General features: G+C 47.0%; 1 protein-coding gene across 1 annotated transcript in view; it reads right to left on the minus strand.

Annotated features, from left to right (window-relative positions):
- Nucleotides 1-3,947: 3,947 nt before the first annotated feature.
- The window catches only part of pfas (phosphoribosylformylglycinamidine synthase), a 33,054-nt gene continuing 18,309 nt past the window's right edge, over nucleotides 3,948-18,692 (minus strand). Inside the window, exons 20-28 of the mRNA XM_078417802.1 lie at nucleotides 17,921-18,076; nucleotides 17,721-17,840; nucleotides 16,620-16,765; nucleotides 14,681-14,891; nucleotides 13,607-13,698; nucleotides 12,149-12,260; nucleotides 11,084-11,236; nucleotides 8,565-8,717; nucleotides 3,948-7,753 (exon numbers count right to left, since the gene is read on the minus strand). Coding sequence (XP_078273928.1) covers nucleotides 7,443-7,753; nucleotides 8,565-8,717; nucleotides 11,084-11,236; nucleotides 12,149-12,260; nucleotides 13,607-13,698; nucleotides 14,681-14,891; nucleotides 16,620-16,765; nucleotides 17,721-17,840; nucleotides 17,921-18,076 — 1,454 coding nt within the window. The 3' untranslated portion in view covers nucleotides 3,948-7,442. The remainder of the gene's footprint in view (nucleotides 7,754-8,564; nucleotides 8,718-11,083; nucleotides 11,237-12,148; nucleotides 12,261-13,606; nucleotides 13,699-14,680; nucleotides 14,892-16,619; nucleotides 16,766-17,720; nucleotides 17,841-17,920; nucleotides 18,077-18,692) is intronic.

Consider the following 18,692-nt stretch of genomic DNA (forward strand, 5'->3'; position numbering starts at 1 on the left):
CCAAAGCTGACCTTGTCCATACTTTGAACTGTTCAACATCCTGTTGTAACGATAGGAGCCAAGGGGGAAATTGCCATTGGGGGAGGGGAGAAGGGGGGGTGGGTTCAGGCTTGACCCTGGCTTCCTCCTCAACGAGGGTCGAGCCTGGCTTGAGTTGTGTTGAAAGGCACTGTCCTAAAGCTACTGATATAGTTAACCAGAAGTTTGGAGCCTCAAATGATGTGACATGAACTGTTGATTTTAAATCAGAAATGGAGACATTTTTGTTTGGGGCAATGGGAAAATACTGGTACATGGGATGTCACAGGTCAGCTGTGAAGTACTTGGATGCTGGGACAGGTTCCATATCAATAATTCCTTGTTCCCAGATCGAGGAAGACTTGCATCCACTATGGTTTTCCATGATGAGGTTGCTGGGGGATCTGCAGACCTCACCACAGATGGAGAAGGGCAGTCTGGTGGGTGGATTGTGCGGTGCCGGCTCCCCTCTGTCATTTACGCACGGCCTCGAGGTCCAGACTATCTGAGGGACTGCTCGAGGATGAGAAAATATGCCCAGCAGGCAGGTAGAGAGGCAGCATGAAATTACTGCATGAAGGCTTCTAGAGTCATACAGTGTGGAAACAGGCCCTTAGACAATAGACAATATGTGCAGGAGTAGGCCATTCGGCCCTTCGAGCCAGCACCACCATTCAATGTGATCATGGCAATAGACAATAGGTGCAGGAGGAGGCCATTCGGCCCTTCGAGCCAGCACCACCATTCAATGTGATCATGGCAATAGACAATAGGTGCAGGAGGAGGCCATTCGGCCCTTCGAGCCAGCACCACCATTCAATGTGATCAGGGCTGATCATTCTCAATCAGTACCCCGTTCCTGCCTTCTCCCCATACCCCCTGACTCCGCTATCCTTAAGAGCTCTATCTAGCTCTTCAGCCCAACTTACCTACACCAACCAACATGTCCCATCTACACTAGTCCCATCTGCCTGCGTTTCACCCATACCCCTCTAAATCTGTCCTATCCATGTACCCATCTAATGTTTCTTAAATGTGGCAATAGTACCTGCCTCAACTACTCCTCCTCCGGCAGCTCGGTCCATACATTCACCACCCTTTGTTTTAAGAAGTTACCTCTCTGGCTCCTATTAAATTGTCCCCCCCCCCCCCCCCCCCCCCCTCAACTTAAACCTGTGTCCTCTGGTTCTCGAAGCCTATGGCACAAAGCCACATTGCAGAAATGCGAATCTTTCATTTCAATTTATTTTATTTTATTGCCACGCGAGAAGCTTTTGTTGCTTGCTAACCAGTCTGTGGGAAAGAAAATACATGATTACAAACGTGCCCTCTACAGTATACAGAATTTATTACAATGTAATAGAGAGTATAACCAGTGTAAAAAGGAGTAGGACCTGTGTAATTTGCGTAGGAAGGAACTGCAGATGCTGGTTTACACCGAAGAATTGGTTTATACAGAAGAATTGGTTTACACAAATTGCTGGAGTAATCCCTGGGGAGAAAGGATGGGTGACGTTTCTGGGTCGAGACCCTTCTTCAGACTGTCATGTGTGCTGTGTTTTGGCAGCAGGTCCCCAGTCTGGATGCCGAGAACCTGGTGGAATTCAGCAGAGATAAAGGTGCAGCCAGCCCCTCCTTGGAAACCAAGGAGCCAGAGGCATTGGAGTAGCCGTGATGGTGCGTGCTCCCAGCCTGCCGCATCATGTCCACCGACATCCCCAATGTATCAAGTAGGAAGATAGATACAAAAATGCTGGAGTAACTCAGCGGGACCTCACAGCGGCACTCAATGGGTGGAGACCCTTCTCTCCAGAGATGCTGCCTGTCCCGCTGAGTTACCCCAGCATTTTGTGTCTATCTTCGGTTTAAACCAGCATCTGCAGCTCCTTCCTAAACATATCAAGTCTGAAGCCGGTGCGATTGGGAGGGGAGTGGGGAATGGGGAGTGGAGACAGCGGCGTGGATGCAGCAAATGCTAATTTCCCCTGCAGTGAAAGAGGAGGATCAGCGGTGGGGACAAGTAGGTGCAGCAATCCAGATTTATGCACACAAGGCACTGCCAGCAATTATTGTGTCTATCTTCGGTGTAAAGCAGCATCCTTCCTACGCAGAGCAACAGAGGTCTTTCTTGTTTGTGGTTCTCCGGAGATGGTGTCTTGTCTGTGCAGTCGAAGGTGGAACCAGAGGCTGGGGCAAGTGTAGCTGAATTTTGGCCACTGGCACAACTAGCCAGTCAGTGATTTACTAGCCCGCAGAAACCATCGACGCGTGCGAAGGCGTTGTTGCATCGATCCCTGTGTGCTCTGCTCTAGATTCAAGGCTGCATCCCTTGCTCGTTTGCTTGCCTTGCCCTTTGGGGACCAGGTTACTGTGCATCTGGGCTCAGGCAGCTCGGGTTCCACCTTCCTCTCGGTCTCCGACTGCACAGACAAGACACCTTCTCAGGAGAACCACAAACAAGAAAGACCCTGCTGCTCAGCGTGGGAAGGAACTGGGGAGATGCTGCTTTACACCGAGGATAGACACAATAATTGCTGGAGTAACTCAGGCAGCATCTCTGGAGGGAAGTATCTATTCACAAAATGCTGGAGTAACTCAGCAGGCCAGGCAGCATCTCTGGAGGGAAGGAATGGGTGACGTTTCGGGTACTGACTGACTAAGGGTCTCCATCCGAAATGTCACCTATTCCTTTTCTCCAGAGATGCTGTCCGACCCACTGAGTTACTCCAGCATTTTGTGTCCATCTTCGGTGTAAACCAACATCTGCAGTTCCTTCCTACACAAACCAACTGTTTAAAACTGCGATGCATAGAATCTGTAGCTTCTTTTTTTGCTCTGGTTTATTTTCACCCACATGTTTAGAACGTATCTTTATTGTTTTGATGTGTTTATGCTTCATTCTTAATTGTTAACTGTATGTTTGTGTTGTCATTTGTGAGTGGAGCACCAAGGCACATTCCTTGTATGTGAACATACTTGGCCAATAAACTTATTCATTCATTCATTCAACTCGTCCTCTCAGAGGGCTGTGAATCAATCTCTGGCATTCTCTGCTCCAGAGTTGTGGCCAAATCATTGGACTTATTTAAGGTGGAGATTTGAACGTTCAGTGAATGAAGAGGGAAGTAGCACATTTGATGCCGGGACTGATCAGCCAATGATGATAGTGGGAGAGTCAAGAACTGGAGTTCAGAGGCTCAGAATTAAAGGCCGTTCTTTGAGGAAGGAGCTGAGGAGAAATTCTTTAGTCAGAGGGTGGCGAATCTGTGCAATTCTTTGTCACAGAAGGCAGTAGAGGCCAATTCAGTGGATATTTTAAGGTAGATACAATAGATTCTTGATTAGTACAGGTGTCAGAGGTGATGGGGAGAAGGCAGGAGAATAGGATTAGGGATAGATCAGCCATGATTGAATTGCAGAGTTGACTTGATGGGCCAAATGGCCCAATTCTACTCCTATTCCTTATGACAATGATATTGAATGACATGGGGGGGGGGGGGGGGGGGCTTACTCCTGCTCCTTGTTTTTTTGTAAGACATTTGAACAGGTACATGACAAGATGAGGCATCTTGGTCGGCATGGGTGAGTTCAGTCAGAGAGTGGTGTGGAATTCTCTGCCTCAGAAGGCAGTGGAGGCCAATACTCTGAATGCATTCAAGAGAGAGCTAGATAGAGCTCTTAAGGATAGCGGAGTTAGGGGGTATGGGGAGAAGGCAGGAACGGGGTACTGATTGAGAATGATCAGCCATGATCACATTGAATGGCGGTGCTGGCTCGAAGGGCTGAATGGCCTACTCCTGCACCTATTGTCTAGTTGGGCTGAAGGGCCAGATTCCTTGCTGTATGACTATTCCCAGACTGAACTGACACCACTGAGGTCAGTGCCCACTGGCTTTAATAATAATAATAATGCATTACATTTACATAGCACTTTTCAAACACTCAAAGACGCTTTACAGGGATTACTAGAACATAGAGAAGTGAATAAATAGATAAATAAGTAAACGAACAGAAAAAGGAGACAGAAGGTGAGGTGACGGTCAGTGGTTGAAGGCAGTGCTGAACAGGTGAGACTTCAGTGATGTTTGGTGAGTGAGTGAGTGAGGAGGAGTCTTTGAAGTCAGGTCAGTGGCACCAGCACACTGGCTCTGAGCCCAAGCTCTCTGGCCACTGCTTATGGATCAGACTACATTGGCTCACAGAATATAATAGCACAGGAAGCGAGAGCCAAGGAATGCCTCTCGTGGTTGCTCCACCACTCAATAAGATCATGGCTAATTCTTGGCCTCAGTTCCCATTTCCAACCTGTTCCCCACAACTCTCCTGCAGAACAAAAATTACCCTCATCCCCAAATATGTACAAATGACTGCTTCCACAGCTTTCTAAAGTTGAGAATTCTAAACATACATGACCATCCGAGAGAAGATAGGTGGCACAGCGGAAGAGTTGCTGCCTCACAGCACCAGAGACCCAGGTTCGATCCTGACTACAGGTGCTATCTGTACGTTTTCCCGGGTGGGTTTGTTCCGGGTGCTCCAGTTTCCTCCCACATTCCAAAGACATGCAGGTTTGTAGGTTAATTGGCTTCGGTAATTGTCCCTAGTGTTTAGGATAGAACTGGTCACTGATCGCTGGTCGGTGTGGACTTGGTGGGCCAAAGGGCCTATTTTGATGCTGTATCTCTAAACTAAACGACAGAATTCTAAATTTTCTCCAATTAAAATATATACCCCTCCTTATTCCGAAAGTAGTTTGAGATCACCCCACAAGAGGAATCTTTCTCATTCTCGATCTTGCCTCTCCTCCTTGGAATCTGTGGGCACACGTTACACTGGCTCCATCACCATGTCATAGAAAGTATATGGTACAGGAGGTGGTCATCTGTCTATTATAATCTGTGCTAGTCTAATCGTTCCCTCTGGCACTGGGCCCACAGCCCTGCAGACCTCAGCTTTAAGTCCCCATCCAGGCACTACTTAAATGCAATGAGATCTTCTGCCTTCAATAATTTGCCCACTACTGCAAAGAAAGGAGCTGCTCTCTAGTCAATTCATCTCTTACCCTCTTAACCAGCATTTTTCCAATCTTATGGCACTGCTCCTGTAACCAGAGATATTTGGTTTAAGGCTAAAACCCCAAGCTGACACCACACCTGTCTTTGGGACCTTTCCCGATCTCTCTCTTTTCCTGATCCCATCTCCCCCCCCCCTCCCCAATCACAACTTGGCACCTCCCCCCATTCATGCTTACTTTCTGGTACTTAAATTCACTGATCAATTATGGATGATATATGTCCGCTCCAACATACAGTCACCGAATGGGAAGCCAGACTCTTAACATAGTTGCAGCCCAGTATGGCTTAGATAAAGAGGATATAGACCTTGAGGCAGGAGGAAAAGAGGATAGTTAATGGAAACTGAGAATATAGAGGCTAGGCACTGGGTAGACACTGGAAGCAACAGCATGTTGAACATAGACACAAAAGGCTGGAGTAACTCAGTGGGTCAGACAGCATCTCTGGTGAAAAGGAATAGGTGACTTTTCGGGTCGAGACCCTTGATATTGGTAGGGGGCGCCATCAAGTGGTAGCCATTGGTATTGATGGTGGTGTCTTCAAGTGGTTGCTCCTATTAGTTCTTTGGACAAATACATGCTGGTGCCCTCTCTCTATATATATATCTGGCTACCACTAAAAGTGCTACCTGCCACTACATAGGGCAATTGTGGGATAGTGCTACCTTTTAGTTCCACATCTCTATCTTCCCATACCTCTAGTGCTCCCCTTCCTGACTCTCAGTCTGATGAAGGGTCTTGACCTGAAACGTCAAGAGATGCTGCCCGACCCGCTGAGTTACTCCAGCATTATGTGCCCATCTTCGGTGTTAACCAGTATCTGCAGTGTCTTCCTACACATGGGGTTCCATCTCGTCTGCTTTGATGTTCCTCAGGGTTGCCACATATCAGAACCTGATATGAACAAGAGTTAGATATAGCTCTTAGGGCTAACGGAATCAAGGGACATGGGGAGAAAGTAGGAACGGGATACTGATTTTGGATGATCAGCCATGATCATATTGAATGGCGGTGCTAGCTCGAAGGGCCGAATGGCCTACTCATGCACATATTTTCTATGTTTCTAACCTCAGGGTTCATTGCTCATTTCCATCTTTACAAGATGACCTGGTCTCCAGTGTGGGCAGTAAAAATAACATTTCCAGATATTAAGCTTGTTGGGAAAGAAGACCGCAACGGGGAAAATTATAAGCATCAGGATGGCAAAGACAGGAGGGTGAAGCAGGCAAAAGCAGTGTTTAAATTCACTGATTGAGATGGCAGTGAGCTACCTTCAACAATCACAGTGTCCAGGTTACTGGATGCACTAATGATGCACTATGGAAGTTCTACTCTCGATAAGTAGAAAGAGAATTTCCATGATATTCTCTTCTCTCCATCCATCCATCCATCCATCCAAATTTCTGCTATTTTAATTATTTCGGATTTTTTAAAACTTTTCTGCATTCTGAAGATTCTCAGCCTGAAACATTGACTCAATTTCTCTCTCCACGGAAGCTGCCTGACCTGCTGAGTGGTTCCAGCATGTTGCATTTTTGTAGCAGAGGAATCGGATTCATACTTCAAAATGAGAGATATAGAATCTACATAGAACAAATGAATGAAAGATATGCTGACTGATTAGCACGCAACAAAAAACTTTTCACTGTACTCCAGTAGTTAACAATAAATTACACTAAACCACAGCCAGGATTTCACACAATTCCAAAGTTCTATTCATAACTGTGTCCAAATTTGAAACATTTGGAAAGGAGAAAAAATACATGTCTGTTCTTCAGCGAGTCTGAAGAGGGGTCCCAATGAGAAATATTGCCTGAATATTCCCTTAACAGATGCTGCCCGAATCACTGCATTCCCCTGATACGCTGTTTTGCACTTCCTTGCGCCTGCATTCAGAGGTGTTTAATGAGAAAATGAAGAGAAAGCTTTGAATATCCAGTCAGCCTGTATTTGCTGCAAAAGTGTGTGAGATGGGGGAGTGCAGAGGAGACTTGACTCTGCATCCAACCTGTACTGTACCTGTGCTGGAATGTCGGGGGTGGACTCTTCACCTTGTTGAGACTGAATGCACGAGAGAGGAGATAATGTTGGTTACCAGCAGCACTCAGTCTTTATTTTCTCAGACATGTTTTACAGAAACCATCGATGTATAGCAAATTACTTGTTCAGTACCAGAATTTACACCCCTCCCAGGTGTTGGATGGGGGAGGGGGATGGTGGATGGAGAAGAGTACTGGAGCTCATTTCTCGAGAGTTGCTTGAACTGGGGGGGGGGGCAAGGATGGGATGGGTGAATGGCAAGTACTGATGACCAGAACGACCAGACTCACAGCGCGAGGCTCGCCAGCCATCAGGGACTCTGCAAACACCAGTCGGAAGCATTCTGGAACATGCGTAACCATGGTGACGCGGCGAGGGTGTGCCGCCACTCGGGGGGCACCCATGGCCACTGCCATAGCAAGGTGCAGCGCTCTGGGTGAGGCATCATGGCAAGGTGCCGGCCGTCAGCAGAGCACAGCGCCGCAATCCCAAGCGGTGAGCCGTTGGGATTCTGGGGATACCGCTCCGTCGCGGCGCCAGAGTCATCGCAGTATCGGATCGGAGCCAGGTCCTTCTCCGTGACCATCCTCAGCACCTGTTCCGACTCAAACTGCATGAAACCTGAAAGTAAACGGGACAAGACGTGATCACTCCATTCTGGCCAGCACAGCCCCACCCCTCAGCAAGGTTCTGCTCCCTGCTCCCTGCCCGGACGGACCATGAGTGGAAGCCCTGGTCCGAGACACAGAATCATTACGACTCAAAGCCCATTCACCACATTGAGTCTATGCTGGCTGCAAGTGCAGCAATCTTATCAGTCCCATTCCCCTACCCTGGGCGCGGGATGTTTCCACAAAGTTGCTTTCAATTCCCTATGCTTGCACCATCCACCCAGGCAGGGTATGGCAAATCACAACCACTCTCTGCAATAAAAAGATGTATAAATGTCATGAGAGAGAAGCAAAGACACTTTGTCGGAAGGGATCAAAGAGAGAGATACACAAGCAGATTTCTGCACTGTTGGATATATCCCCCGACTCAGGACAGGGGTTAGAGACACACACATGGGCACTTTCTGTACTGTAAACATGGCGCCCACAGAAGGGGCAGGAGTCTGAAAGAGACACAGGAAGATATCTGCACAGTTGAACAAAACAATCACATAAAGGATAGGGGTCAGAAAGATACACTGACAATGTGCTGCTCTGTCAGACGAACTGGGCAAAGTCCATGAGGTGTATGGATACCTACAGTTATAAAACCTGTGCTCAGAGTACAGAATCAGAATCACCGTTATTGTCATCCAAAAAAAACAAGTCTTTTGGACAAGATTTCGTCACCCACAGTCCAACAATAAGAGCAATAAAATAAGCAATTACACATACCACCTTCCTGTTTCTCCAGCTCAGGCTGCAAGTAAAGGCCAACTCACCCTCTCCGTGGGCTACCCAGATCCCGAGGGTTGAACCTGCCATGCCCTTCAGCAGGAGTGAACTGCTCTCCAAGATGGTGACTGTAACGAAGCGCGACTCAAAACGGCGGGAGCGATTGTGTGTCAGCACGACACCCGGCTGTACTCCACCATCTGAAACAGAGACACGTTCATAAGTTATAGGAGCAGAATCAGCCCATCAAATCTACTCCGCAAGTAGCAGAACACCTCCAACAAAGCCATGGGTTCAAACACACTCACTACTGATGCCACCCCTCCCGACTTATAGCTCGAGTCAAATCACTGCCAGTAGGGAAGTGGCCGAAAGGTCTACAGGGAGTCAGAGTTTTACAGCGTGGACATAGGCCCTGCAGCCTAACTTGCCCACACTGGCCAACATGTCCCATCTACACTAGACCTACCTGCCTGTGTTTGGGCCATATCCCTCTAAACCTGCCCTATCCATGTACCTGTCTAAATGCTCTTAAACTCTCTGGTTCTTGATTCCCCTGCTATGGGTAAAAACTGTGTGTCTACCCGATCTATTCCTCTCATCCCTTAGTGACCTTATAAGAAGAAAACCTAACATTAATATCAATATTTAAACAAACATCAGGGTCTATATTTGATACCAAAAGTGAAAAGGTCAACAGTAATACTTAAGTTGACCTTCACCAAACAGGATCACCTCACATGATCTTTGGATAATGTAGTTTTCCACCAGCCCTGACCCAATAGACAATAGACAATAGGTGCAGGAGTAGGCCATTCAGCCCTTCGAGCCAGCACCGCCATTCAATGCGATCATGGCTGATCACTCTCAATCAGTACCCCGTTCCTGCCTTCTCCCCATACCCCCTCACTCCGCTATCCTTAAGAGCTCTATCCAGCTCTCTCTTGAAAGCATCCAACGAACTGGCCTCCACTGCCTTCTGAGGCAGAGAATTCCACACCTTCACCACTCTCTGACTGAAAAAGTTCTTCCTCATCTCCGTTCTAAATGGTCTACCCCTTATTCTTAAACTGTGGCCCCTTGTTCTGGACTCCCCCAACATTGGGAACATGTTTCCTGCCTCTAATGTGTCCAATCCCCTAATTATCTTATATGTCTCAATAAGATCCCCCCTCATCCTTCTAAATTCCAGTGTATACAAGCCCAATCGCTCCAGCTTTTCAACATACGACAGTCCCGCCATTCCAGGAATTAACCTAGTGAACCTACGCTGCACGCCCTCCATAGCAAGAATATCCTTCCTCAAATTTGGAGACCAAAACTGCACACAGTACTCCAGGTGCGGTCTCACCAGGGCCCGGTACAACTGTAGACCCAGGTCCGATCGCTCGGCGCGGGGGAGCCGAGATCTCCCCCCCCTAATGCAGGAGCTTGATCGCCCCGATGCGGATGGTCCAAACGTCGCCGGCTATGGGGGTCAAGATTGACCCGTCAACAGAAGGCTCGAGGCCCCCGACCGCGGGAGAACATAGAAGGGAAGAGATTGAACTTTCTTTTCGCCTTCCATCACAGTGAGGAATGTGGAGGAGTCACTGTGGTGGATGTTCATGTTAAAATGTGTTTTGTGTGTTCTGTTGCTTTTAATTGGTATGACTGTATGGCAAAACAAATTCCTCGTATGTTGCAAAACATACTTGGCTAATAAAGTATGATTATGATTAACCAAATCAAGTCCAGCTCCTCAAATCGCCGTTGACAGTCAGCACAATATCATCTAGCTTTACCAGCTGTCAAGGATACTATTTAAATGCTTCCGTATGTCAAAGACTAAGCAACATGCACAAATTACTGAGAATGATAAAAACAAAATAAGAAGAAAATACAAAACATTTGCCACAGCAAAATAATGTAGATACTGACAATTGCCCTTCTCTACTTTCCCAGAGCCCTACAATCTCCATTAGAAGTCTCGTGGTCATGTTCCTGGCACGGGTTCTGAGAGCAGGTTCCCCAGCTGGGGAAGCAAAGGTTCCAGGTTTCTGTGGAGACTTCAGCAAGAAAACAGGCAGCAGTCTGGGGCTTCTGTTTTTCTGCAGGTGCTCTGAAACTTGGTGCAATTCCGATAGCTTGGTGCAAAACTGCCGGCGTTTACCAGCAAAGCATTTGCGCTGTGTCTTAGTAAGGTACGGGCTCCACTCTCAATTTAAAGGCTAATGTGGGTAACCTAACAGGGGTCAATAAAATCACGGCAAATTTTGAAATGGTCGACACAGCAACAGCAAATCCACTTAAGACCAAGACAGAGGTCAGCAAGTCACAGTGACCCACAAATCATTTTGAGCTCTTTGTCCACTGAGAACGCAAATCTACAACTCACCAAAACAGGAAAGAAAACAGGCTGAATGCATTGAAGGGAAGGCAAAATGAGAAAGAGGACAATGCTGAAAATACGATGGGGAAAAGGCTGTGATGCATTGAAGTAAATGGGCTGAATGTCTACAGGCTGAGGGGGACTATGTATAACTTACAATGCAAGTAAGAGAACCACAGTGCAAGGTGCTCTCACCTTCCGATAGCTCGGTCTCAGAAGCCACCCAACCGAGCAGTGCCATCAGCTGGCATCCGTTGCACACGCCCAAGCTGAAGGTGTCAGGTCGTGAACGGAATCTGGAAAACTCAGCACGTGCCCTGGGATTAAATCGCACGGTTGCTGCCCAACCTGCAGGACGAGAAAGAGAGGATCAAGGAATGCATCAAATGCTGCAGCATCACCAGAACACAGCAGACCTGGGGAATGCAGAGAACAGGCCGGATATGCAAACACCACAAGCAGCACTCGACATTACATGTTCCTGTTATCTAGTTTAGTTTATTGTCACGTGTACTGAGGTACAGAGAAAAGCTTTTGTTGCGTGCTAACCAGACAGCGGAAAGACAATATGTACATGTTTACAATCGAGCCATCCCCAGTGTGCAGATACATGATAAAGTGAATATTGTTTAGTGCAAGATAAAAGTCCAGTGAGGTAGATGGTAGCCCAGGATTGCTCTGTTCCCAATTAGTATTCAATAAATATTTCCAATCTTTTGATTTTAATATTCACTCTAGAGCTGGCTTCATATCCCTGCCCTTCCATTACCATTGTTCAAATATGCAATTTGTGTCCATTAAATATTAATCCTGCTGAGCCAGTTTTCATTAAATATTCCAGTTCTTGCATTTTCACTTTTCTTCCAATCTGTGTTCATTAAATATTCTTTAGTATTCCCCTTCAATGTGTGAGAAACATTCCTGTCCCTCTACAAATTCATAAAATTCTGTTCTTCCATTCCTAATGTTCATTAAACATTCCTCCATTTATTAGTTGTGTCCACAAAGCATGTCTCGTCCTCCATTCCTAGTTAATGTTCACACAATAGTCCTGCATCCCCACTCCCACGGCAACCCCTGGTCCCTGTCAGTTTTCATTTAATATTCCTGTTCCTCTGGTCCGTCATTAGTCATTTCAGAAACTCATGTTGGTCTGTTCCCAGTATGGAACTCAAGACCATCCAGGGTGGGGTTATTTTCTTTGTAACAAAAAGAAAACAGTAGGCAATTTCACAGAGATAATTAAAACCCCCTTTGTACCTTTTGCTGAGCCCAGAACATCGGCGTAACTGAAGCCTCCGACAAACACCACCCCTCGGAATGAATCCAGAGGCAGCCCCGCAGAGATATCCGTCATAGTCACATCCCAAACCTACAGAAGTAAAGAGCATCGAATTACGTGGGCAGTTCATTACGGGCAAGTAAGTTCCAGGCTTCTGAAAAATATTAATGGACTTGCCAGATGGGAACAAAGCTGGAAAATAGAATTGAATCCAGAGGAGTCTGAGGTAATTTAGAGGTTTTGAGGCACAGAGGAATCTGGGAGTGCCTATCAACAAATGTTTGAGGGTAGCAGAATATCTGGATAAGAAGTCATTCACAGAATACATGAGCAGACAGATAACAATGGAACAAGATAAGGCTGTTATTGAGCAGTGAACTGTTCCGTTAGAAGTTCATAAGTTATAGGAGCAGAATTAGGCCATTCGGCCCATCAAGACTACACCGCCATTTACTTATGAATGATCTATCGTTCCCCCTCAACCCCACTCTCCTGCCGTCTCTCCATAGCCCCTGACACCTTCACTAATCAAAAATCTGCCAATCTCCAACTTTAAAAAAAATCCATTGTCTTGGCCTCCACAGCCGTCTGTGGCAATGAATTCCACAAATTCACCACTTTACAGGATAAATTGTGCTGCAGGCACAAGGATGCAGAGGAGATGTGCAGGTTTCCAGCCTAGGCTGAAGAATTGGGAGTTATGATGAGAGGCTGCATCATATCCCAGAGTTTGGGGAATGTGAGATCACTGAAGCTCACAAACTTCTGACAGGATGGGTGTGATGAGGAAGTCATCCTGGCTGTGGATCCGAGAACTTTGTCTCAGGATAAGAGGTGGGCTGTTGAGAAGATAGAGAAATTTCTTCTTGCTGAACGTGAGGGAACTTAGTGGAGGCTCAGTCATCGAGTTCATTCAGAACTGATTCATAGGTTTCTGGCTATGAAGGGAATCATTGAATATGGGAATAATGCAGGAAAATGACCTTGAAGCAGTGGAGCTTTAACTGAATCAAATCATGAGAACTCTAGGCCTGAACAAAATGACAATACTTTCTTTGGCAAATAACCGAGGGGCATTTATTCAAGTAAATTGGTAAAAGTATCAATTGGGAGATGATAAAAAAAAAAAAAAAAAAATTACTCAACCAATGTGGGGGGGGGGGGTCTTCAACATTGCAGACCCTCCTCAAGTTGGAGATGCCTGACTTATGTACAGCTCTTACATACGAGCCTGGGTTACAAATAGTTCATGGGAACAGAACCTGTACCTGAAATGAGAGACAGAAACCTGAAGCGGCAACTTCAGAACGGCAACCTGCGAGAGGTTGGAGCTCGGATTAACCTGATCTCTCTGGCATGGACACAACGGTCTCTCTCAGTGCTGCAAATGTACATGATTCAATTATTTTTGGAACCATAATAATTGGAACCACCACCTGGAATCCAGCCATGACAAGCGAGGCCATCATCTCCCGGTCACCGTTGCTGCCCTCCTCCCGGATCACCGCCACCTGTGGCCCAGACGCACCTGTCAAAATAACCAGGAGATTGGAGCGCAGGAATTAGACACCCCACTGCAATGATAGACACACATGGCAAAACTGCTCTTGGACTACTCTACACTCAGGGGCGGCACAGTGGCGCAGCGGTAGAGTTGCTGTCTTATGGCGCCGGGTTCGATCCCGACTACGGGTGCTGTCTGTACGGAGTTCCTGCGTTTTCTCTGGGTGCTCCAGTTTCCTCCCACACTGCAAAGACATACAGGTTTGTCGGCTAATTGGCTTGGTAAAATTGTAAATTGTCCCAATTGTGTGTAGGATAGTATTAATGTGCAGGGAATCACTGGTTGGCAAGGACCTGGTGGGTCGAAGGGCCTGTTTCCGCGCTGTATCTCTAAACTAAAACTAAACTACTTATAAAAGAGGGAATGCAATGGAGATTTACTAGACTGGCTCCAAGGATGGCAGGATTGTCATATGAGAGAATGAGTAGACTAGGACGGTAGTTATTTGACTTTGAGAGAACATCTTGTTGAGATTCTCAAAGTCTGATAGGGGCAGATGCAGGGAGAATGTTAACCCCAGCCTAGGTGCAACCAGGAGTTACTGTCACAGAATATGTGGTGGGCCATTGAGAAAACGTCTCTTTACGCAGAGGGTGGTGAAATTGTTGTCAAGAGAGAGAATCAAAAGTGTTTTAATGTCATACGTCACGAGATGGAACAATGACATTTTTACTTGTAGCAGCACACGTTCATAAACATAGCAAGATCTTTGTTAAGGCTCAGTCATTAAGTTCATTCAGAACAGAGAGTCAGTCATAGGTTTCTGGTTTTTAGGTGAAGCACGGAATATCGATGTAATGCAGGAAAACAGTAGATCAGACATGACATTGATGAACAGAGAGGCAAATGGCCTACAGCTAATAATTCTTTCACGCTCTATGCTAAAGTCAGTGGCATAGTAAGTGTGCATTGGCAGGACTTTCAGAGGGTGACATTGCATGTTTACCTAACCCGGCTGACGGTTTGGGGCTGGGGACTGGTTGGAAGCTCAGGGTGTATCGGGGAGCGACGCGCTGCTCCATGCCAAGCTCCTCTTCCTCCACACAGGCCCGATTGGCTTGGAGTCTCTCCAGCTGGAAACTGGTCTCTTCCCACCAGGAGCGGAGAGTTGTCAACTGCTCCGACAGGACCTCCTCTCCGTTCACTCGCACTGTCACCTGGGAAAGAACATTCAGATAAGTCACAGAAACAAACGGAGTGCTTATTCACGCATGAAGATAGATACATCCACGGGACCTGATCAAGTGTTTCCTAGGACATTGTGGCAAACCAGGATAGAATTTTGCTGGGCCTTGCCAGAGATATTTGTATCTTTGATAGCCGTGGGCAAGCTGCTGGAAAACTGGAGGGTGGCTAATATTGTCTCACTATTTAAGAAAGGATACAAGGAAAAACGTGGTACTACAGACCCATGAGCCTAACATCGGTGGCGGGCAAGTTATTAGAGTGGGTTCTAAGAGACCGGATTAACATGCATTTGGAGAGAGGCAAGGACTGGTTGGAGATGGTTAGTATGGATTTGTGTGTCTGAGAAATCGTATCTCACCAATTTGATTGAGTTTATTTTGAAGAGGCAAGTTCGAAGATCGGTGAGGAGGACAGTGCCATGGACTTTGCCTGCATGGACTTTAGCAAGGCCTTTGACAAAGTACCACATGTAGGCTGGTCTGGAAGGCAAGATCACATTTAGCATGCTTGCCTTTATTGCCACATTTGGAGTACTGCATTTACCTCTGGTTGTGCTGTTATGGGAAGGATGTCCTTAAACTGGAAAGGCTGCAGAGGAGATTTATGAAAATGCCTTTGGGTCTTGAAGGTTTGAATTACAAGGAGAGGTTGGGTAGATTGGGTCTTTTTTCCCTGGTGAGCGGTGAACATGTAGAACTATGTAACATCGTGACTGGATAGATAAGGTGAATATCCACAGCTTTTCTCTAGGGTGGGATAGTCTAAAGTTGGAGGGCTGAGATTGAAGGTGAAAGAGGAAAGATTTTAAAGAGACGTGGGGACAACTTTTTCATGCCAATGGTAGTGGGTTTATGAAATGAGCCGTGAGGAAATGGTAGCGGAGGGTACAATTTAAATAGCTTGGACAGATACATGGATAGGAAAGGTTTGAGGAATATGGCACAGGCACAGACAAGTGCGACTACCTTTGTCGGGCAAATTGGTCAGCATGACCAAGGTGGGCTGAATGAGTTATGGGAATGACCTGTGGAGGGGATGACCTGCGAGAAGCTGAGTGTCTCCTCAATGTGAGCAGAGACAAACGATAATTACTCGCATCGGTTACAGACTTGAGCTGAATGAGTGGTAGAGTTGCTGCCATAATGCCGTCAGAGACTCAATCCTGACTGCGGGTGTTGTCTGTACGGAGTTTGTACGTTCTCCCCGTGACCGCATGGGTTTCCTCTGGGTGCTCAGATTTCCTCCCACATTCCAACGACGTACAGGTTTGTAGGTTAATTAGCTTTGGTAAGAATTGTAAATTGTGCCCAGTGTGTAGGATAGTGTTAGTGTGCAGGGATCGCTGGTCGGTGCAGACTCGAAAGGGCTTGTTTCCGCGCTGCATCTCGAAACTAAACTAAATCAGCACTAGATTTATTACTGTGGCAAGCAAGGAGAGCGATACCCCACTCGCCATACCCTGGGGCCCTAGATCCCCTTGGTCCTCGATAAATACAGCATCTCATAACTCAAGAGTTAGATAGAGCTCTAGGGGCTAGTGGAATCAAGGGATATGGGGAGAAGCCAGGCACGGGTTACTGATTGTAGATGATCAGCCATGATCACAATGAACGGCGGTGTGGTGGCTCGAAGGGCCAAATGCACCTATTTTCTATGTTTCTATGTTTCAGCTGGGCACCATGCACTGCATCACTCACCATGCTCTGGGAACCCTGACCAGTGGTTGAACCAATCCTCCAGCACTGAAGGCCCGCTTCTCTGTACCGAGAGCTCACTTCATTAGCAGCCTCGTCCGAGACCTCCAACACCAAACCCAGCTCCTCAGAAAACAACAGCTCCAGTACTGGGGGAAGCAAGAATAATACGCATCAGCTGGGAGTGGTTGGCCAGACAGGGTGTGGGAGGTGTGGAGCACAGCATGGTTGGGTTGGCCAGACAGGGTGTGGGAGGTGTGGAGCACAGCATGGTTGGGTTGGCCAGACAGGGTGTGGGAGGTGTGGAGCACAGCATGGTTGGGTTGGGTTGGGTTGGGTTAGGCGTGAAAGATTACCACTGATGTGTGGAGTATTTAATTGTCATAACAATTAAATTCTTATTTGCTGCAGCGTTACAGGGACATTCACATAAAGAAATTTGCAATAAATAATATTACAATAAATTATCAGCTATACGAGGCGACCAAATCACAATAGTGCAAACCAAAATAAGCAGTGAATCTCATACAAGATCCATAGTAGTTTGGTGTTGAGGTAGGGATGTAGTTAGGGTTGGTTCAAGACTTGATGATCGATGGGAAGAAGTTGTCCTTGAAACTGGAGTCAACGGTTCTTAGAATCCTTTATCTTCTTCCCAATGGTAGCAGTGAGATAAGAGCATAGCTAGGGTGGTGTGGGACTTTGATGATATGAACTACCTTCTTGAGGTGTTTGTGCCACCAAACATGACTTTGAAGCAATCACTCAGTATGTTCTTCACCGCACTCCTGTAGAAGTTTGAGAGACTATTTGGCGACATGCCAAATCTCCTCAAACATCTGAGGAAGAAGTGCTGATGAGCTTTCTTTGTGTTTGCATCAATGTGTTGGATCTTACAGTCAGATTCAGTGGGCAATCGGAATCGGGGTGTGGGGCAGACAGAGGTTGCATGAAGTGTGGTCTCTACATAAGCCGGGTGTGGGATGTCATGTCAAAGTGAGTGAGAGGACGACCATAATGGGGCAGGGAGATCGGACTTGGGCAAGGGGATTGTTGGGTGGAAATCGTGTGAAGAGAGGATATTGAGATGTTGCCGTCAGTCACCAGTGGCCTCGTTGTTTTCAATGCTGATCTGGATCCCACAGTTGCCCCCGATGGCCATCTCCAGCACACAGGTGAGCAGTCCCCCGTCACTGACATCATGGCCAGCGCTCAGCATTCGCTCTGGGACGAAGAAAGAGAAAGGGGGTGAAACAATGGGACCATAGAGGAAGCGGACAGTAGTTCTGGACTCGCTGACTCACCATGCAGCAGTTGCTGAGTGACGGCGAAGCATGACTTGAGGTGGAGCGGACTGTCCAGGTCTGGGCAGCAGTCGCCGATCTGAGAGTAGCATTGAGCCAAAGCACTTCCTCCCATTCTGTACTGACCGGGTGTGACTGGCACATAGAGCAGCACCCCTGAACATGGACAGAGCAACATTAGGGCAGAGCAACCCCACACAACAGCTCCCCTTCCACAATCATGACCCCCTCCTCCCTCATTCCCCCCATCTCACTTAAGCATGGATACAGTGACACACAGTGGTAGAGTTACTGCCTTACAGTGCTAGAGACTCGGATTCAATCCCGTTAATGTACGGAGTTTGTACATTCTCCCTGTGACTGTGTGGGTTTTCTGCAGGTGCTCCAGTTTCTTCCCACATTCCAAAGACGTGCAGGTTTGTAGGTTAATTGGCTTCTGTATATTGTCCTTAGTGTGCGGAATGGAACCAGTGATCATTGATCGGCGCAGACTCGGTGGGCAGAAAGGCCCGTTTCTACACTATCTCTAAAACTATAAAAGTTACACTTTGCTCCCTCCTGCTCTAGGTACTCATTATAACAACCCACCTGCTGATTAAATTTACGAGGATGTTGCCAGGACTAGAGGGTCTGAGCTACAGGGGGAGGTTGAGTAGGCTGGGACTCTATTCCTTGGAGCGCAAGAGGATGAGGATGAGGGGTGATCTTATAGAGGTGCATAAAATCATGAGAGGAATAGATCGGGTAGATACACAGAATCTCTTGTCCTGAA

The sequence above is a fragment of the Rhinoraja longicauda genome, chromosome 21, assembly GCF_053455715.1.
Source record: "Rhinoraja longicauda isolate Sanriku21f chromosome 21, sRhiLon1.1, whole genome shotgun sequence".
Classification (NCBI taxonomy): Eukaryota; Metazoa; Chordata; class Chondrichthyes; order Rajiformes; family Arhynchobatidae; genus Rhinoraja; species Rhinoraja longicauda.